Source organism: Sceloporus undulatus, chromosome 1, assembly GCF_019175285.1.
Source record: "Sceloporus undulatus isolate JIND9_A2432 ecotype Alabama chromosome 1, SceUnd_v1.1, whole genome shotgun sequence".
NCBI lineage: Eukaryota > Metazoa > Chordata > Lepidosauria > Squamata > Phrynosomatidae > Sceloporus > Sceloporus undulatus.
The window spans coordinates 72,199,548-72,221,747 of NC_056522.1; the positions used below are offsets into that span (position 1 = coordinate 72,199,548).

General features: G+C 39.6%; 1 protein-coding gene across 3 annotated transcripts in view; it reads left to right on the plus strand.

Annotated features, from left to right (window-relative positions):
• GNPAT (glyceronephosphate O-acyltransferase) overlaps positions 1-22,200 on the plus strand; it is a 47,338-nt gene that overhangs the window by 4,621 nt on the left and 20,517 nt on the right. For 2 of the 3 annotated variants that reach the window (XM_042450092.1, XM_042450256.1), the window contains exons 2-9: positions 5,192-5,383; positions 8,255-8,431; positions 12,409-12,538; positions 14,450-14,577; positions 14,884-14,959; positions 15,343-15,494; positions 16,544-16,674; positions 19,947-20,170. In XM_042450092.1, coding sequence (XP_042306026.1) covers positions 5,192-5,383; positions 8,255-8,431; positions 12,409-12,538; positions 14,450-14,577; positions 14,884-14,959; positions 15,343-15,494; positions 16,544-16,674; positions 19,947-20,170 — 1,210 coding nt within the window. The remainder of the gene's footprint in view (positions 1-5,191; positions 5,384-8,254; positions 8,432-12,408; positions 12,539-14,449; positions 14,578-14,883; positions 14,960-15,342; positions 15,495-16,543; positions 16,675-19,946; positions 20,171-22,200) is intronic. The other variant, XM_042450177.1, reaches the window with a different exon arrangement.

The window sequence follows — 22,200 nt, forward strand, 5'->3', positions numbered from 1 at the left end:
GAGCCCTCCCTCCATGGCAACAACTGCCATCTCCCATCATGGAGGGAGAGAAGGGGCGGGCCCAACAACATCAGGACCGCCCTTAAGAGACTGAGCCCTCCCTCCATGGCAACAACTGCCATCTCCCATCATGGAGGGAGAGAAGAGGGATTGGGGATTGGAAAGGGGCTAATGTTGAATTTTTAATTGTATTCTGTATACACTTTTATTCCTGTAACCCGCCCGGATTCTTTGTGATTATGCGGGCAATAACTAACTAACTAAATAAATAAATAAAGTCTTTGTGAGCCAAATCTCTGGGATGGGACTTGGAGGCACTATTTTACAGCACCTATGATCTTTTCAGAAGGTGGTGCTGGGAGATATTTTTTTATGTGATATGGCCTGAAGTTTTCCTCAGAGTTCTGTCTTGTCCCTACTGTTGATTCAACATATATAGGAATCTGCTAAAAGTGCTGGTACAAACTTTGCGGAGTTCAGTACTACCAGTATACTGTATACTGAGTTATGCTATCTCTGAAGACTGAGGTTCATAGTGTGCTTGTCCTTCTGGATTCAACCCTGAACCTGAATGTCCAGATTTCTCTAATGGCAGGCAGTCCATTAACAAAGTCCATTAACAAAGCTGAGGTTAGTCTGCTAACTGTGTCCATTCTGGGAGATGCTTGTTTTGGCTACAGCAATGAATGACTTAGTTATATTTTGTTTGATTATTGTGATGTGTTCTATGTGGAACTGTCTTCAAAAAGTGCTCCAAAATCATGGACCGTTGACTGTAGGCTATTGTAGGGAAAAGAGCAGTCCAAGTTCCTTGTTACTATAGCTTCGTTGGCTATATTTTTTGGGACAAATCAGTAGTGCTGGTTATGACCTGTAAAACCGTATACTGTATAGCCTGAGTATGGACTATCTGAAGATTGTATTCTCCAAGTCTGCCTGAACTTGGAGACAATTAGACAGGCCCTTCTTTCCTCTAGTTCCCTCAGAGATGCATTAGGCAGGGATGAGACAAAGGGACATCTCATTGATCCAGGTTGCAGAATCCCCTTCCAAGGGAGATTAGACAGCTGTCCTGCTTGATGGCCATCTGCCAGGAGGCACAAGCCTTCTTATTCAGGTTTGCTTTTGACATCTGACTTGCAGCAGAGAAAGAGGCTTTTAACAGGCAGGTACTGTATTTTTTCATCAATGTTCTTTTTAATTAATTCAATTGTATTTTAATATTGTAATCGGTTTTACTGTTGTGTAACATGGACACTTTTTAAAATTTTATCTGTACCTTCTTGTATTTTTATCTGTACCTTCTTGTGACCTGCTCTGATTTACCTTTTTGGAAGAAAGAAAGGATACAAAATGAATAAATAAATATAAAATTACAGAATCTGTTTTCTGTGTATGTTTTAGTAATCACCTCTTCTTGTGCTGGTAAAGGAAACAGTCTTGCACTAGTGGTATTTATTAAATATTTATATTCCACCCTGTATCAGAAAATCTCAGGATGGCATATTATAAAATTATTTAAAGGATTAAAATTTTTAAAACAGTGAAAGATCACTTAAACATTGCTATTGTTCAGATCTATGGAACGTGTGGCCTTGTAGATGTTGTTGTACTACAACTTCTATCAGTCCTGTAGAGAAGGCTGATAAAGGTTTGCAGTTCAATAGAAGGAACTACTGAACAGAACTACATGCTGCTCATCCCTGATCTACATCTTAGCTATGTTTCCTTTCAAGGGTAACTGTAAATCTGTTTTTATTAACAATTCCCAGTGAACAGTTTTCCTATTTGTAGAATCCAGGTAAATTTTTAAAGATGTTCTATATCAGCAGTGGTCCTAATATATGGCAAGATGGGGCACCACCTACCTAATCCCCAATATTCTACTAAGCAAGGGATAAATAAGTAAGTGCCTGAACAGACAGGCCAAAATAAAGCTGCTTTGGGACACTTTGGAGGTATGCTGTTTAAATGACACACACATCTTAAGAGACCAGAAGTTGTGCCAAAGCTGCTCCACAATCCTTAGGACTGGATCATGGCTTTGGTGCAGCTTCCAGCCTCTTAGGGCGCATTTAAACAACATACCTCCAAAGTGACTTGAAGCAGCTTTATTTTAGCCTGTCTGTTTGGACCCATGATCTTGTAAAAACTAGTGTGGTGTAGTAGTTTGGGTATAGTACTAAAACTCTGGAGATCAGGGTTTGATTCCCCGCTTACCCATGGAAACCCTCTGAGTGGCCCTGGGTGAGTCACATGCTCTTAGCTCAGCTCCAAAAAAACCCTGTGATAGGGTAACCTTTGGATTACCATTACTTGGAAATGCCTTGAAGGAATGCAACAACAACAAAAATCTTGCAAGGGAAAATTTTGGATAGCAAACTATATTTATTTGGCTCGTAACCCTTTAGCTTGACTCTACCCTGTGATCCTGAGTGAGCATCAGCTGCCATTGTTCTGGATGACAAAATCTGTGTCATGGGTGTTAAATGTGTGCTTCCTCTACATGTTATTGATCAAGGTGATGGAATTTGTAGTCCACCAAATATTCCCCAGTCCTAGTTCATATCATCCTGGTTGCAGTGAACAGTCCAGCTTGTGAATGTCCAAGGGAATAGTGTTGCCTGAGTGTTTACAAGGATTTGATTAATCAAGAAAAGATGCTCCCAGGAAACCTCATTGTGCTTAAAGTCATGGGATGTATGTATTATTGAGGTAGAGGAGTTTAATTCAGACAAAACAGAAGTGATCCTAGTCAGTCAAATGTCAGATGATGGAACAGGAATTTAAATTTGTGAGAGCTAACATGGTGTAGTAGTTTGGGAGTTGGACTAGGACTCTGAAGGCCAGAATTACAATCCCCACTTGGCCATGGAAACCCACTGAATGACCTTAGGCAAGTCACACACTCTCAGCCTCAGAGGGAGGCAAAGTCAAACCTCCTCCACACAAAAATCTTTTTAAGAAAACCCCATGATAGGTTCCCCCTAAGGTTGCCATAAGTCAGCAATGACTTGATGGCATACAACAAGAACACAACAAGAACAGATCGGCATTTCAGGGAGTCTTGTCACAACGTGGGTTGTGGGAAATGGGAAAGAAATTGATAGTGGGCTGAACAGGTACCTTAGAAAACTACAGTTCATACTCTGAACTGTTATAAACTAGGGGTTGCTCTAGGTTTTTTTTTTAATCCATTCCTCAATCAATTAAGCCAAATGACAAATTTAGTTGATATGATTTACATCCTGCTTTTTTAGAACCTGTAGGCTGCAGCATCTTTTTTTTTTTTAATTTGGTATACCTCAGTGAATAAAGCCGCTACTAAGTCTACTCTCTACTACTTTTATACCTTCCAGCAGCATACAAGGATGGTGAAGAAGGGCCAGAAAAACATAGACTTTTGGTGTGGGAATGTCAAAACAGAAAGAAAATGGAAAGCAAATTAGCCTACCACATCATTTACCTGAAGCATGTTTTAAAAGCATAGACCTATAAATTAGGCCACCAAAATGGAAATTAGAAGAAAACGGAGTCTGATGAAAGAAAGAAAAAATCATCCTTGTAGGCATTTTGGAGGAAACTTTCAAGTGGTCTTTATAATGTTGGAAATGTTTTTATTAAATTACACAAAGCTTATTTGACCTGATTGTATCATTTCACATGCACAGATTGTTAGTTTTGAATAAGAAGTTTGCTTAAAGTTTGTGTGTGTTATTGAGGAACCTGCCTCTGCTCTTTTCATGTTATTTCTACCTCTGGTACCAAATTATAGGATTATTATCTCCCCTGTTTGCCTGTGAGCTTAGCCATAGTTGAGACACTTAATTTCCTCTATATGTTTAAATAAAAAAATACATGCTAAGGAAAAGCAGGAGACAGAAGTAAAAACTTTTCTGTTCAGACAGCCAAGTATAAGGCCCATCTCACCTAAACAGTGTGTTGGATCTCTCTTAATTGCTGTGCTGGTTTGTGTGTGTACTTGCATCTGTTTCACTGTAACAAAGAAGATCCTTTTTACTTAGTTATTGTATGCCTTCCCAGCTCCTCTTTTCCTTCTTGTCCTTTGTCTAGCTGGAAGGTTTTTTTTTTAAAATTAGCATCATCATTGAAGGATAGTGAAGGAGGGCTAGAGAAACACAGCTTTTTGATGCCCTGTTGCAGCAATGGGTTTGCAGTAAATGAAATAAAATTTGAGCTAGGAAAAAATGAGTTTCTTCTTTAGCTGATCTTACTGTAGGTTTATGTCTCTGCCTATAACACCCAGAATTCTTTATTGAGTATGCATGAACAAGAAAACAGAATGAAAAGGGTAAAGCAAATTAGCCTGACTCACCATCAACCCCTGTCTCTTTGTTAACTGAAGTATGCCTGTAGCTTTTACAAATATTGGTGCTGTAAATTAAAACACCAATTTTGATGATCAGAAGATCAGAAGGTTGGCAGTTTGAAGCCCGGTGCTGCATGATGAGGTGAGCTCCTGTCACTAGTCCCAGCATCTGTCAACCTAGCAGTTTGAAAGTGTGCAAATGCAAGTAGCTAGATAGGTACCACTTCTCAGTGAGAAAGTAACAGCGTTTGGTGAAGTCATGCTGGCCACATGACCACCAGAGCAGTCCTTGGACAATGCAGGCTCTTCGGCATAGAAACAGAGATGTGCACTGCCACTTACAGTCAGTTATGACTAGACACTCATATCAAGGGATCTGAAGGTACCTTTAACCTACCTCCCAGAGGGAAGTACAGTGGACCTTTGTTATCCGCTGGGGTTTGGTTCTAAGAACTCCCGTGTATAACAAAATCCATGTATGCTCAAGTCCCATTAAATACAATGACATAGCAAAATGGTGTCCCTTATAAAAAATCAAGGTTTGATATTTGAAATTTATACTTTTTTGGAACATTTTCAAACCGTGGATGCTTGAATCCGTGTATAAGAATGGCTGACTGTAGAATATAAAGCATATCAACTAAATTTGTAATTTGGCTAAATGGATTGGTGAATGGAATAAAAAAAAACAAAAACCCAGAGCCACCCTGATTTATAATAGCACAGTGTATGAACCTAGCTGCCCATGCCTGATTTATCTGTTTGTGTGAGCTAGATTTAACAAAATAGAAGTAAATGGCTTGGCTTCACATGATAGGCAAAAGTGGTCAATATTTAATTGTTTATTCATGATGTTCCCAGCAGAAAAATCTCACATCAAAGAAAAAAGATGACTTTGAAGATATCTTGGAGGAGAGGCGGCAATCCAGTGACCTCAGATATGCAATGAAATGTTACACTCCTGTTGTTTATAAGGAACTTTCTCCTTGCAAACCAAGTGCTATTAAAACTGTTGTTCTACAGTCTGAGCAAGTTCAGTATGTCATCCGACAGGTGAGAAAAGTTTTTGTCTGATTTTTCTTCATTAGTTAGGCATTCCTGGATGAGACGGATTATCTAGATCCATGTCAGTCTGGTTTTAGGCCTGGTTATGGGACAGAAACAGCTTTGTTCGCCTTGGTGTATGACCTATGCAGGGAACTGGACAGGGGGAGTGTGTCCCTGTTGGTTTTGCTGGACCTCTCAGTAGCTTTCAATACCATTGACCATGGTATCCTTCTGAGCTGCCTCTCTGGGATGGGGCTTGGAGGCATTGTTCTATAGTGGCTCTGTTCCTTCTTGGAGGGGTACCTCAGAGGTTGGTGCTGGGGATACCTGTTTGACTCCTTGGCTATTAGCCTGTGGGGTTCCTCAGGGCTCAGTCCTGTTTCCTATGCTTTTTAACATCGACATGAAACCGTTTGGAGAGGCTATCCAGAGTTTTGGAGTAAGATGTCACCTGTATGCTGATGATACCCAGCTCTATTACTCCTCACCACCTAATTCCAAGGAAATTGTTTCTGTCCTAAACTGGTGTCTGGCTACTGTAATGGACTGGGTGAGGGTAAACAAATTGAAGTTTAATCCATACAAGACACAGCTGCTCCTCGTCAGTTGAAAGACAGATCCGGGAATAGGCATTCAGCCTGTGTTAGATGGGTTTACATCCCCCCTGAAAACTCAGGTTCATAGTTTCGGGGTACTTCTGGACTCAGTGCTGAGCCTGGAAGTCCAGGTATCAGCAGTGACCAAGAGTGCCTTTGCAGAGCTAAAACTTGTGCCCCAGCCGCACCTGTTCCTGCCTTGATTACATCCTGTCTGGATTATTGTAATCCACTCTATGTCGGGCTGTCTTTGAAAAGTGCTCAGAAACTTCAGCTGGTGGAAAGAGCTCCAGCCAGGCTGTTAACTGGAATTGGCTATAGGGAGTATACAACTCCCTTGTTGCACCAGCTCCATTGGCTACCAGTCCATTTCCAGGCATAATTCAGAGTGCTGGTTTTGACCTATAAGCCCCTATATGGGAGCCCTGGTGGCGCAGTGGTTAAATGCCTGTACTGCAGCCATTTACTTGAAACCACAAGGTTGCAAGTTGAAGACCAGCAAAAGGGCCCAAGCTCGACTCAGGCTTGCATCCTTCCGAGGTCGCTAAAATGAGTACCCAGACTGTTGGGGGCAAATTAGCTTACTTGCTAATTAGCTTGCTTGCTGTTCACCACTATGATCTTTGGAATAGCGGTATATAAATAAAACAAATTAAAAAAAAATAAAACAAATTATGGGTTGGGTCCAGGCTATTTAAAGGACCGTATCTCCCTGTACGAGCCCCACAGAGTATTGAGATAATCGGGCGAGGCCCTTCTTTCTATCCCACTATCCTCTCAGGCTCATTTGGTGGAAACAAGAGAGAGGGCCTTCTCAGTGGCTGTTCCCAAGCTCTGGAAGTCCCCCACTAGAGAGGCTAGGATGGCTCCATCTTTGTTTTCTTTTCAAACGCAGATAAAAACATTTTTATGCCACCAGGCCTGATACGGATGCTATTTTGTTTTTGTTTTAAAGAGTTTTTAATTTTTAAATTTTAATAATGTAATGTTTTTCTTTGAATTGTTTAAATGTTTTTTGAACTTTGTATTTTTAATGTTTTTTACTCTTTTAACTTGGATCGTTTTAGATTTGTTAGCCACTTTGAGTACCTGTACTGGGAAAGAGGTGGGATATAAATGAACATAAATATAAACATAATAATAATAATGAATTTGTAGCTCTTTGTTGTTGTACATTGAGCAATACTGAGCACTAGTCTTAATAGCCAAATATAAAACAGTTGTTTTCTGATGTGCTTCTTCCTTTGTTTCTCTGTTGTTATTCCCCACAGTTTGCAGGAAAAAGTTTTTTTCTGTGAAATAACTGACTGCGCTGCTTTTCTGTGCTATACCCGGCTGGCAACTCACTGAAGCATCTTTCCATATGATAGAAAGATGTTTGATCTGTCTCTTGTGCTATCATTGTAGTTCACTGAGTTTTGTTTTGGTTGTGATTTATTGTTAATTGCAGTGATGTTGGCTTCAATGGACAGCCTATTATTAACAGCTCTGCTGAGGTCTTACAAACTCAGGCCCATGGTTTCCTTGATTTTATCTAATCACCTTTGATTCAGTCTTCTTTTAACCTTACCAAACATTTTTGTCTTTTCTAATGAATCATGTAGGCCTGTTACAGACTGCCAAAATAAAGCTGCTTCGGGTCTCTTTGGGGATATGCTATTTAAATGATGCATGGGTCCTAAGAGTCCAGAGGTCACGCCAAAGCCACACTCCATTCCTAAGCACTGGAGGGCAGCTTTGGTGCAGCTTCCGGATTCTTAGGATGCATGCATCATTTAAACAGCATACCTCCAAAGCAGCATACCCGAAGCAGCTTTATTTTGGCAGTCTGTAACCGTAGTTTCATTATATGTTTCTCTTTTTGGTGGTGTACTGCATCCATAGGACTCTTCAATACCACATTTCAAAAGAGTTTATCTACTTGTCAGCTTTCTTCACTTTCCAGCTTTTACAGCCACTCATAGAAATTGTTGTGTGGATGATCCTGACTTGGGTATTCAGTGATACATTTGGATGTCAAAAGGCAGTATGTCTGAAGGAAAAGATTATTATTTTTTGTGCCTTACAAAACCTGATCCACAGTTCTAGATCCACAGTTCTATCAGTGATGTATAATGTTCATGTCCTTGTCATTTGTTGAGGTGCATGTTAAGAGGGTAATCTCAGTATTTTCTTTTTGCACTAAAACTGTGCCTACCTGCTAATCACCATTAGAACAGACCCACTGAATCCACTAAACCCACCATCCCCTAAAAGAGATTCTCTTCTTTTTTCCTCTTAGCTATCAAGAGAGACAGGTGAATCCCCTGACATTATACAAGAAGAAGCAGCAGAAATTCTTGATGAGATGGGGCACAGCATGCATATGGGAGCTATTCGTCTTTTTGCTTTCACACTGAGCAAAATATTTAAATGCCTCTTCAGGAGCATTTGTGTGAATGAAGATGGTATGCAGAAAGTAAGTATGTGTATGAACACTTACAGAAGCAACTAGAATTCTGTTGCAACATAATTTTGTGAATTTGTGTGATTGTTAGCGCACGCTTGTACAATGATGGCAATAACTGCATGATAGCCTGGCTGTCTGGGCTGAGATCATCCATGAGATCAATTCCCAAGATCACCATTTTAGATTGCTTGACATTATATTGTTATCCATAGCCATGTAGTTGTCTCATTGGTAGCTGTCATTATTATTATTATTAAGCTTTATTTATATAGCGCTGTAAATTTACACAGTGCTGCACATATAATCTTTTTAATTAGATGGTTCCCTGTCCTCAGGCTTACAATCTAAAAAGACATGACACAAAAGGAGAAAGGAATGGTGGTGGAGAAGGGGATCAGATCCAGCATTTTTTCTCTCCCTGTGAAACCTGGACCAAGGCAGATGGACTGGAGGGAGGGCTCTGCTTCTTAATTGAGGCCAGGCCCAATGGAGCTGGCACCACCTTTTAACTCCCTCCCAGGCCGGATGATGACAGATGGCATGGAGGGAGGGCTCTTCTTCTTCAGGCTAGGCCCAATGGAGTTGGGCCTGCCTTTTCAAAAGGTTACAGATCTTTATCTCATGATGTGGAAACAAGTGGCTGGGGAAAAAAGACATTTTGTAGAGGGAAGATGACAAAGGAACATCTCTAGAGTTTTTAGCTATTTTGTATCTGTTTGTGAATATGTGTTGTTATATGCAGTTGTTAGTGTGGAGTCAGAATAAATGTCTTGGATAATGGAATACAGGGCATGCTTATCAAATTTGAAGATGTCATCAAATTGGTAGTTAATACCCCAGAGGACAGAATCAGAATACAAAATGACCTTAATAAATGAATTTCAACAGGGAGAAATGTAATGTACTACACTTAGGGAAAAAATAAATTTCACACATCAGGACTACTGGCAACTGGCTTAACAGCAGTACATGTAAAAAGGAGTCTTAGTAGACTACAGGCTACACATGAGTAAACACAAATTGATCATGAGTCAAGGGTCAAGAAGCAGTTCTAGGCTGCATCAATTGTAGTACAGTGCGTCCACTCCATACGCGGCTTCCACATTGTGCTGTAATCGAATGAATGGAATGCGTGCCGCCGTGAGCACAAGCCCCATTCTATTGAATGGGGCTTGTGCTTACACGGAATTTGCCTTATGCAGGGGGCTCTGGAATGGATCCCCCACGTAAGGAGAGCCTCCACTGTATAGTGTCTAGATTAAGGGAAGCAATAGTAGAACTCTATTCTATTTTGGACAGACCTCTGTGTCCAGTTTTAGGCACAATTCATGGGAAATGTCCAGAGAAGGGTAACCAAAATGGTAAAAGTGCCGAAAACCATGCCCTATGAGGAATGGTTTTGGGAGCTGGATATGTTTAGCCTAAAGAAGAAAAGGTTAAGAGATGACATGGTAGCCATGTTTAAATATTGGGAAGGATATCATACTGAAGATGGAGCAAGCTTGTTTTCTGCTGCTCCAGAGACTAGGGCACAGAGCAATGGATTGAAACTACAGGAAAAGAGATTCCACATAAACATTAGGAAGAATGCCCTGATGGCAAGAGCTGTTTGACAGTGTAATATGCTATCTCAAAGTGTGGTGGAGTCTCCTTCTTTGGAGTGTCGAATCCAGGAGGACACCCAGGCTGTGAGTCTGAGATTTCAGGGGGAGTGTAACTTCACCCAGTAGAGGCAGAGTCCCTGTTCCCTGATCTGCCTTTCTACTGATCAGGAGCTGTCTTGTCTGGATTAAGTTTCAGTTTGTTTGCCCTCATTCAGTCCATTGCTGACAACAGATATTGACTCAGTACCAAGACAGCTTCCTTGAAATCAGATGGAAAGGAGACAGAGTTGGGTGTGTTCAGCATATTGGCAACACCACACCACAAAACTCTGGATGGCCTATCCTAGCAGTTTTATCTACATATTAAACAGTTTGGGGGCCAAAGCAGAACCCTAACAGACCACACTGGCTAGTAGACAGACCATTGAACAGAAGTCCTCCAGCACCACCGTCTGAATTCACCATTTCAAGAAAGAGTGAGACCACTGCATAATAGTGCCCCCAGACCCATTCCAGAGAGGTCTGGTCTTTGACCTTAATAAAGAATTTTATGCATTCATTCCAGAGAGGTGACTCAGAAGGATACCATGGTGAAAGATATTGAAAGATATCAAAATCCACTGAGAGGTCCAGCAAAGCTAACAGGGACACACTTCCTCTGTTCCGTTCCCTGCATTAGTCATCCACCAACATGGCCAAAGCCCATGTCCCTTAACCAGAAATCCCTGGGTCTGGGAGGCCACTAGATGCTTAAGAACCTTGGTCCAAAATGGAATGTGAGAGACTGGCTGATAATTTCTCACAATGGTGGGATCCAGGGAAGCCTTATTTTAGTAACAGCTTCACCACATCCTCTTTTAGGAAGGATGGAAACTTCCTTTGCCCAGTTTCCCCCTAGTCAGGAAGGGCAAAGAACCAGTACACATGTGATGGATCTCCCCTCATGTAGAAAGTCAAATATTATTTTAGGGGAACTTGCCCAAACAGGCATATTTTTCACATAAAAAGAGTACTGGCTTGTTTCTAGAAAGTATGTACTGAAGCTTGTCTTGTTTTCTGTGTATATCTTTCCTCAATTCTCTCTGTTCTCAGAATCTACCTTTCAGACCTGTCTGGACAAGCATATATTCTACATCTATGTTGATCTTAGACATAAAGAGCCAAATGACCTTATTTATCCCTTTCTCTAGTGAATCACACCAGACTTGTCAGAATGCTCACTTCACATTAAACATAAGATTTATACCTAGATGTGAGCAATGATGGTCCCTTTTTAACTAGACCCTGAATTGAAATATTTCAGTTCATTGTAATAGACATAATTAAATGAAATGAATGAAAACTATAGAAAAGTATGAATGTATAAAAATGTATCCTTTGTTGTCTTGTGACAGCTGCAGGCCTGGATTCCAAACAGGATTCTTCACATAGATATTCTAGACCACTAGCCTACCTTACTAGTTTGCACTTATGCTTTATCAAAATTTAAGATTTTCATCCAGTTGACGCCTGGCTGTATCTCTCTCTTGGAGTGTGTGAACATCATATAAATGCTTATTCTTCTCTCTTTCCTAATCCTTCTTCTTGTATTTCTTGCCCTACTCCCCGCCTTGTTGCAGTGACATGTGCAAAATCTATGGCATGTGCTAACAAATTGGTCTTTTTAACACAGCTGAAGGTTCAGTCTGACACATGTTATTGTGGCAGCCTTTCTTAATTTGTTGCTCTCCAAATGTTTTGGATTATAACTCTCATCATCCCAGCTCCTGTGTAGCGGGAGCTGTAGTTCATTTGGTGGGTATTCAGTTGAGGAAGGTGATACTGTGTCATGTTTTGCTGACAATAGATGATGAATTGAAGAAGAAATATATTGCCCAGTGTATCTCCCAAATTGATATTTTTGTTGCTGCTCCACAAAGAGAGAAGATGAAGGCTAGTTCCTTTTATTGCTAGAAACAAGGCTAGGATGCATATCAGTGTTGATTACTACAATTCTCAGAATTGAGGCAAAGCACATATATGCTTCTGCTTATACCATTGTTCCTTTGGCATGGGTGTTCATCATAACTACTCTGATGGCAAGATCATGAAATCAGTGAGTTCACTATGGTTGAGCTGCATCTGTATAATCTAAATTAGAAGACTGAGGAAAGACTGATATTCAGACTGCCACTATATCTGTGTTTTCAAGGTGTGGACTTCAGTGCAATTAAGCATGCATTTTTCCTGAAACTTTTCCTATATTCTTCCACTTATCTTCACTGAGGAAGAATGAGAAGCAATTGCAAGTGTGTTTTAAGTAACATGATGACCTTTTCAAAAAGGCCATTCAAAGGCTTTCTTGAATTTTATAGTGATAAATAACAAGTTGTTCTTTCTTAGTTACAACAGGCAATACAAGAACATCCAGTTGTCCTGCTGCCTAGTCATCGGAGCTACATAGATTTTCTCCTGTTATCTTATGTATTATACAACTATGACTTGGCTTTGCCTGTTATTGCTGCAGGAATAGGTAAATATTTCCCTTGACAAAATTCACTTTTATAACTGCCAAATTTTTGTGCTGGCATAAGCTAAAATGCCAGGGGTTTGAACCAGACTGTTACCAATAGGATTGAAAGGGTTTCTTCAGGAGCTCTGTAATGTTGCATTTCAACATGTCAGAAGTGACGTAATATCATTTCTGGCAGCTGTTACTGCCGCATTCAGCCTTTATTTTAGGGTTTGGGGCAGGGCTATGGGGTGGTGAGGGAGGTAAACTAATGCATTTGTGACAGGTTTGGGATGTTTCTGGTTAGTTTTTTGGGGAAAAAATCACCTCTAAATTTGGTGTAAATTTAAATGGGGGGGGGGCTTTTCTGGGCACAACAGGAGCCACACATTGGGTTTTCAAGGGCAGCCTGTGGGTACACTTTGTCCACTCTAGTCTAAAATTTGCAAAGTATGATCCAAAACACACTGTAGAAATAATCCAGTTTGAGACTGCTTTATCTGCCCTGGCTCAGTGTTATGGGATTCTGGGAATTGTAGTTTTGTGAGACATTTAGCCTTCTCTGCCAGAGAGCTCTGGTGCCACAACAAACTACAGTTCCCAGGATTCTCTAGGACTGACCCAGAGCAGTTAAAGTGGTCTCAAACTGAATTACTGTATATACTCATGTATAATTCTAGAAATTTAGGTCAAAAATTGACCCCAAAAAACTGAGTCAACTTATCCACGGGTCAATGTAATTACTATATCTTAACTCTTATTGAAAAGAAGGAACCATCTTCTGGTGAAAAGCAAGAGTATAATATGTGAAGCACTGACACCCTCTACTCTCTCATCCATCCACTCTTAAGAGTAAGCACAAAGAGTTATGTCTGATGGAATTTTATAATTTCTTTGACATTGTTTTGCTTTGCTTCATCCTTTAGATCTTTGCTATATGTCTCTAAATTTTACTCTCGACTTATCTATGGGTCACAGCAAAATCCATAATTTTGGCCCCAAAACTTGCCCTCTATTTATACATGAGATCGACTTATACTTGAGTATATACGGTATTTCTGCAATGTTTTGGGGGTCTATGTCTTCTTGGTATAATTCTGTCATTTATTCTCTAAATACTTCTAATTTTTGTTTTTAATGTCTTACCCACACTGACAATTCTCCAAATCTTGTGTGTGTTTCTTGATAAAGTAAGTACTGTATATACTCATGTATAAGTCCAGAAATTTTAGTCAAAAAATCGACTCGAAAAACCTGTTGACTTATCCAGAGGTCAATGTAAGTGCTGTACCTTAACAGTCGTTAAAAAAGGAATCATTCCCTTCTCTGAGGAGAGTGGTGAAAGGTGAGGGCTTAGTCCATCCTGGGAGCACCAATCTCCTCTACTGTCTCAACCAAGGCACCACTTCTGGGCTTTTGAATGCCTGGGTGGGAAAATGGTGACAGCAGCGACTCTTTGGTGTTTCCCTTCAAATGCGTGCTGGAGCTCTGAAGGATTTGAATAAAATATTTGAATATGTTTGTCAGCTTTTCTCAGCAAAGTTATCACATTAAAGTTAAATTTGCTTTATCTTTATATCCTTTTTGACTTGTGCATTTTCTTAGCCCTGCCCATGCTGATCACCTCTCCAATGCATCGCATAGCCATCATTTACCATAGTTCTCTCCTCATCCATGCAGCTTTTAGGGTGAGCATAAATTGCTTGCTGCAATTCTGTAAATTCTTTGGCATCATTTTCCTTTGCATCATCCTTTACATCTTTTGTTATGTGCCCCTAGGTTTTACCCCCAACTTATCTACTAATCATATCAAAATCCATAATTTTGGCACCAAAACCTGCTCTCAAATTAGACTTCAGGTCAGTTTATATACATGTATATACTTTAGAGACATTGATTAATTCTGCTACTCCGTTTCTGTACCTTTCCTAGATTTCCTGGGAATGAAAATTGTTGGTGAATTGCTACGAAAATCAGGTGCCTTTTTTATGCGACGTACATTTGGTGGAAATAAACTCTACTGGGCAGTGTTTGCTGAATATGTAAAAACAGTATTAAAGGTATAAATTTTAAGATTATTTTAATTTTATATTGAATTTTGAGATTTACTAGGTTTAGCAGCTTTCAAAACTTATATAAAAATACAACTCTGTCTATTAATTTTTGCATTTTATTACTTTAACCACTTATTCTGCTTGTGGATAGAGTTCATTATACTTTCTGTTTGACTTGTGTAACTTCTACTTCAAAACTTTACCCCCCCCCAAAAAAAAAAAAAAAACCACCTCACTTAATTTATTAAAAAATAAGTGAATATCACTCACTTGTTATCACTACTAACTGCTCACTGTCTTTTTTCCTGAAAGAATGGATATGCTCCTGTTGAGTTTTATCTGGAAGGGACAAGAAGCCGAACTGCAAAGACATTGACTCCAAAATTTGGTATGTTCAAAAACTTTCAGCTTTTGCAGAATTTGTGTTTTTACTTACAACCTAAGGGTTTTATCTCAGGGTTTTATTTGCAAGATTTATTTAGAGGAGGGTTGCCATTGCCTTCCTCTGTGGCTGAGAGAGTTGTCTTGCCCAAGATCATCCAGTGGGTTTTCATGGCTGAGCGGGGATTTGAACTCTAGTCTCTTGGAGTCAGACCATTACACCATGCTGGTTTATAACCGCTAAACAGGAAATCAACAGTGTATTTGGTATTAAAGGCCTGCTAAAATATATTGTAGGCTAGAAAGCAATTCGTTTTGATTTTATTTTTTAATTAAAATTTTGCATTTATTCCGACTTTTGAAAAATTAAGCCTTTTATTCCTCTTCCAGGTCTCCTCAATATTGTTATGGATCCTTTCCTTAAAAGGGAAGTGTTTGACATTTATCTTGTTCCAATAAGTATCAGTTATGAGAGAGTATTGGAAGAATCCCTTTATGCATGTGAACTTTTAGGAGTCCCTAAACCAAAGGAATCAACATCGGTAAGGAACCAGATGTAAATTGATGTAGTTCAAAGGATGGAATATTGGACCTTGTTCTGGGTTCTAAACCTGTTTTGCCATAATTTCATTGTGGCTTGTTTTTATATAATGCTAAACTTTGATTTAGTATTATGAGTCTTGGGCTTGTATACCTCTTTTCCTCTTCCAGTACAGCTGCAAAGACGAAATGGGAATTTTTTGCTTTTAGGTTAGATTAACTACAGGTTTTCTTGAAATCTGTATGTAGACAAACTGATTATTCTTAGCTGTGATTTGTTGAAAAAAAAAAACAATTTCAAAACATAGCTTATAAAGTTGGTTTATTTAAATCAACTGTAGTTAAAATTAACCATTGTTCCTGGGTTTGGATGACACATTGAACAGGTTAATGTGAAATCAAATTAAAGGAGCCCTGGTGGCACAGTGGTTAAATGCCAGTACTGCAGCCACTTACAGTTGTAAGGTTGTGAGTTCAGTACCGGCCAGGGGCTCCAGGGCTGACTCAGCCTGGCATTTTTTCTGTAGGTCGCTAAAATGAGTACCCAGCTTGTTGGGTGCAGTTAGCTTACACATTGTAAACTGCTTAGTGAGTGCTTAGTTCACTGATGAGCGGTATAGAAATGTACTTGCTGTTGCTGTTTCTGTTGCTATAAATCAAAACAAAATTCTTCAATTTCTTCTTCATGGGGAATGACAAGGAGAGGGAAAGGAATGTTAAAACCTGTACCTTGTTGCAGTTTCTTCTCAAAATACGAAACACAGTTTAGCACTATATCTATAGTCAGAGTGTGTATCTAGGATAACTTGCTCCTCCTCGCCTCCATTTCCTTCCCTAAAAGAAAAAAAAAATTGCATACCTTGTAGAGTTATTGTCAAGATAAAGGGACTAGGAACCATAAAGTACTCTGAAAGTCTCAGAAATGATGCTGCTGTTTGAAATTATGAAAAATAATAGTTTTCTGTGTAATATAGTATTAATGATTATATCTGCACAAAACTCTACTCTTGCAAATGTTTTATTTACTTCCTATCAATTCTTTACTCTGTAGGGACTCTTTAAGGCCAGGAAAATTCTGAGTGAAGATTTTGGAAGTGTTCATATGTACTTTGGACAGCCTTTATCGCTCAGAACATTGGCATCTGGGAGAATAAATAGATGTCCATTCAATTTGGTTCCAAGGTATTTTAGTGTATTAATTTTTTAATGGTTTATGAGCAGAACTGGCATTTGGGTCAAGTTTTCACACTATTCTAAAATCACTAGGTACTTGAATAGTGTGACCTTCCTTTTGTATGCTGTATTCAAGGAAGACAGCTTTACTGTGTTAGTATAACTGATCCCAGCTTAGCCATGTAAACCCACTGGGTGACCTTGGGCAAGTTACATTCTCTCAACCTCAGAGGATGAGAGTAGCAAACCCCTGCTGAAGAAACATGCCAAGAAAATCCCCATGATAGGGCCTTAGGGTCATCATAAGCCAGAAATGACTTGAAAGTACACAACAACAATAATAAATACTTGAGCTGATCATTCATTGGGCTACACACCTTTCCATCTTCAGTGATCAAGAGAGTTTAGAATGTCAGATTTAAGACTGCTTGAGGGTCAGAAAAATTAACCTTAAGTACACAATGTGTGTACTGATGCCATACTATTTTTTTCTGATGTGAACTGTACTTTTAAATATAACATTCCTAAGTAAAGATCAGCACAATTGCTGTTGTGGGTATTCGTGAACATTAGATCCTGACATTTCATCAGCTGTTGCAATATCTAAATTAAATCCTACTCTCTTGCCTTGTTCTCTGGTTTCAGCAACATGAGCCTTTCCGTATTTACAAACTAACAAATGCACAGATCTAGTCTTCTTTCCCCCTAAGAAATTCATTTCTTAGCATGTCCTAGTATTTACATTGCATTGTTGCTGGCAGTATGAATTGGCACTGGTTTGGCCACGAAATGCAGTCTGACGGAGTTCCAGGAACTTTTTTTTTGTAAACATTCAAAACTGAAGTTGACCTTTATCATTGAGTGTATGGTGAAACAATGAACATCCAAGGTAAGATCCTATTTGACATTAGCAGACTGGAAAGCTCCACCCCTGTAGTTACACAATATCATTTGCAGTAGCTGTTGCAGATGTGCCCTTAAAATGCAGCTTCAGTTCTATAATGTCTTGCATACCTCTGTGCATGAAAATACTTTACTGCTCATGCTGTGGTCCATTGCATGAGTGGATCCTAATCATTGGATTAGATCCAGAGCTTTGAAGGGTCGAGCTCTTGGGGAATTATGCCTATTGGTTTTTCTTTACTCCCAGACATTCTTTTCTGGGGCCATTGCGGACTTGTCAGATCACCACTGAGACCTACATGTAGGAGAAGGAATTAGTATGGAGAGATGAGTTTTGTCTTTGTTTGTGTCAGTTCTGAACATGTTCTTCATAATCTACTCTGCCCTTTTTCTGTGTTAAGCTGTATTTTTAAAAAATCATACGAAAAACTGAATATTGTTTTTGATATTTTACCATAAAATATAGGGCCTAAATACCATAAAGGCCCCAGAGCTGCCTAATCTGGTTAGCTAAGCAGGGTCAGACCTGGTTAGTACTTGGATGGGAGACTACCAATGAATACCAGGTGCTGTAAGCAATATTTTAGAGGAAGAAACGGGGAAATTCACCTCTGAGTATCCCATACCTAAGAAAACCCTATGAAGGTCATGGGGTTGCCATAGGTCAGCAGGCAATTTGAAGGCACATACTCTCTCACTCACCATATTTCTGAAGGCACATACATTTGACCTTCTGTATCCACAGATTCATCAATGGATTCAGCCATCAATGGTTTAAAAATATTATATAGCTATATCTATATCTCTATATATACATTCCAAAAAGCAAAACTTGATTTTGCCATTTTATATAAGGGACACCATTTTACTATGCCATTGTATTTAGTGAGACTTGAGCATCCATGGATTTTGATATCTATAACTATGGGGGGGGGGGTTGTCCTGGGACCAAACCCCAACAGATACCAAGGGGACATTCAGACACTATACAATAAATATTTCTGTATGCATTTTATCATAAAATATCCATCCTGTTTTAAAATATTATATAAGGAAATGTTGATAAGCTTTTAAAACTGAAAACCTTATTGCAATATTGAGAAAAATAAAATCAGGATTAATGATTTTCAATCTGTCTTAATTTGTGAGCTGGGATGCCGCATAGGTTTTCTTTCAGATGGAGCAAGTGAGATTCCCAAGGTAGGGATGGAAAGAATATTTAAAAATATTCATAAGATGGTCAATACAGGCTGCGAGTATCAAAAACCCTAACAAGAAGAATCTTAGGCAGGAATGTTTGCAGTTCAAGAATTATTCTGTACAAAAATGCACAGAGTTTGGGGGGATTTTTGCACAGAAAGCAGCATTTACTGCACAGAAAATGCTTTTTTCTGCATAAAAAAATACACATGCATTTTTTTTTACACAGAATAGATCCTATACTGTAAATAGACTGAAAATTGTGTAGCTTTTGACAAATTGTAGCAAGGAGAAAAAAATAGTAAGATAATTTATTCTGGCCTGTGAAAATGAAATTTCTGAAGATTTATAGCTACGTTGCAAGCATTCCTAGGAGAAATCACTGAAAGTTGCTCTCAAGAGTCTGCTGGATGTTGATTGCCTTTCCTTTTTGTGAACTCTGGATCCAACCAAATTTTTTTAACTGAAGCGCTCAAATGTGAGTTGGAATTGTTTTTCCAGTAAAAACAGCTAACAGTATTGCTTAGAATATTAAATGCAAGGCACTCTTTCCTACAAGATTTCTCTATGTGTTTAAATAATCTCTGGAATCTTTAGAGAGGATAAATGCATGGACATCTCTTTTGTGTCCCTTCACCCAACTGGAAATCCATTCAGAATGTAGAAGCTGTACTCCTTGAACACACATTGGAAGTTTTTGGGGGAAATATTACACAGGAATGACTAGGTAAAGCGCTACATATTTTGTTTAATTGGTTTTTTGGATTACAATTAAAATATATCAAGGATTGTAGGAATTTGGCATGAGAGATAAGCAAGTGTGCTATCTGTATTTTGTGTCAGTGTCACAAGAAGTTATGTGCATTATTAATGTTAAAGATCGTTTTAGGTTTCTTAGGGGGATATAGAGAGTGGCATTAAAGCAATAGATAAAATCAAAGTAAGAAATGTAACATAAGAAGAGACGGATTTGGGAATGTTTTTTGTAAAGTATAAAGTTGTGATTATAATAAGAGATGTTATGCTTGATGGATATAATGAATTAAAATTAATAAAATATATTTGAAAAATAAAAAAGGAAGAATCTTCCCGGTTGGCTCAAGGAAGCAAATAACATCTACATTGGGATGCAAGAAACTCTATTTGGATGCCTTTGCTCACTAGACTTTTCCTTTTAGGCATATTCCTCAAAAGCCATCTGAGGAAGTCCAGGAATTTGTCAGCGATATAGCATACAAAATGGAGCTCCTTCAAATAGAAAACATGGTTCTGAGCCCTTGGATATTAGTTGCTGCTGTCCTGCTCCAAAATTTACCAGCCATAGATCTTGAGCTTCTGGTGGAAAAGACAGTTTGGCTGAAAGGTTTAACTCAAGCATTTGGAGGATTCCTTGACTGGCCTGGTATGATGTGAATATTGTACATACTTGTCTTTTTTTGAGGACTATAAATTATGCTACTCTTTTGGGGTGGGGGAAGGTAAGAACTGCTGCTGTACTGTTTTGTTTTAGAGTCTTAAAATTTATCTGATTGGGGCAATACAGACCGGCACTTTGTGCCAGCCTGTGGGTGGGGCTAGGGCACAGTATCTGCATGCTGGACACCCTAGCCCCGCCCCTAGGGTGCCATTCTGGTGCACGCTTTCTGTGGCTCTTTTCTGTGCTCTCCAGCGGCTGGATCGGGGCTGCAGCATGGCGTTGCCACAGCCCCGATCCAGCCAGTAAAGGGGTGGCTGCATGCTACCCATCTGTACAGCCCCATTGTCTTAATGCATTAGCAGGATGAGGCTATGAATGAAATCCAAGTAGAGTGGACCCATTAAAAACCAATGGGACATTAGTAAGTTATAACTAACAAGTCTGGTTCATTTCAGTGGGTCCACTCTAATTGGGACTATCATTTGATCACAATCCTTCCTGAATACAGTGGTACCCCGGGATACGAATTGATCGCGTTACGAAATTTCCGGGATACGAAAAAAATAGATAGGAAAAAACTGTTCCGGGTTACGATGTTTTTTTCGGGTTACGAATGTTTTTTTCGGCGCGAAATTCAAACCTCAAAGCGCGGCTAGTGGCTTTCCAGCGCTAGCCGCTAGTTTTTTCGGGTTGCGAAATTACTCGGGTTACGAACGGAGCCGCGGAACGAATTAATTTCGTAACCCGAGGGACTACTGTATATATATTTAAAGATACTAAAGATAAGGTGATTATTGTGGGGCATAAAGGATCTTTTTTGCAGTTTTTTTTGGAAGTGATATGTGCCCTTACTCGGACCTAATGTGACAGCCATAGCTCCTGAGCTCTTTGGACTGAGGGTTCTTTTTTGGTTGTTTGTTTTTCCCCCAGCTAGTCTATATATCTGTTGGGAGGTCCCTCTCATCACCTGGACTGCCCACTCATGTTCAAGGATATAATAATAATAAGAATTATTTATATTTCCCACCTCTCCCTGCAGGTCGAGGCGGGATTACAACATAAGATAAAAATACAAAAGAGTACAAAAGCATAATAAAACATATATTAACCCCAAACCCTCCCACCATTACAAATAATAAAATTCAATAACAGTTAAAATAATTACATTAATAGCATAGCCTAAAATAAGCAGGAAGAAGTGGGAAGATTAAAGATGGATGTGGCTATCTTTCTTTGGGAGGTCAGTGTGGGAAGGCCCACTGGAAGAGATCCATCTTGACAGCCTTTTTAAAGGCGTCTAAGGTGGTCATAAGACGGATCTCTTCCGGTAGGTCATTCCACAGTTTTGGAGTGGCAGAAAAGAAAGTCCTCTGGGAAGTTGCAGCCAGTCTGGTCTTCTGTGGCTGCAATAAGTTCTTCCCAGAGGATCTGAGAGTGCGGGATGGATTATATAGGGAGAGGTGCTCCCGCAAGTACCCTGGACCCATGTCATGTAGAGCTTTAAAGGTGATAACCAACACCTTGTACTGTGCCCAGAAGCTAATTGGCAGCCAGTGCAGAGATTTTAGGACAGGTGTTATATGGTCGAACCTGGATTTCCCAGAGACCAGTCTGGCTGCCATATTTTGGACCAATTGAAGCTTCCGAACTTGGCACAAGGGTAGCCCCATGTAGAGTGCATTGCAGAAATCGAGGCGAGAGGTTACTAGTGCATGTACCACTGCTTCTAGGTCCCCCTGGTCCAGGTAGGGTCTCAGCTGGCGTATCAGCCAACGTTGATAACAAGCGCTCCTGGCCGTCACAGCTATCTGAGATGAACAAGTCCAGGAGCACTCCCAATCTGCGAACACACTCCTTTAGGGAAGTGTGACCCCATCCAGGAGTGGTTGACAAATCTCCGTCCCTAGATTTGGGGTTCCTAAAGTAAGTACCTCCGTTTTTCCAGGATTCCATTTTAGTCTCTTTTTCCTTATCCCGTCCATTACCGATTTAAGACAATCATTCAGAGGAGAGAT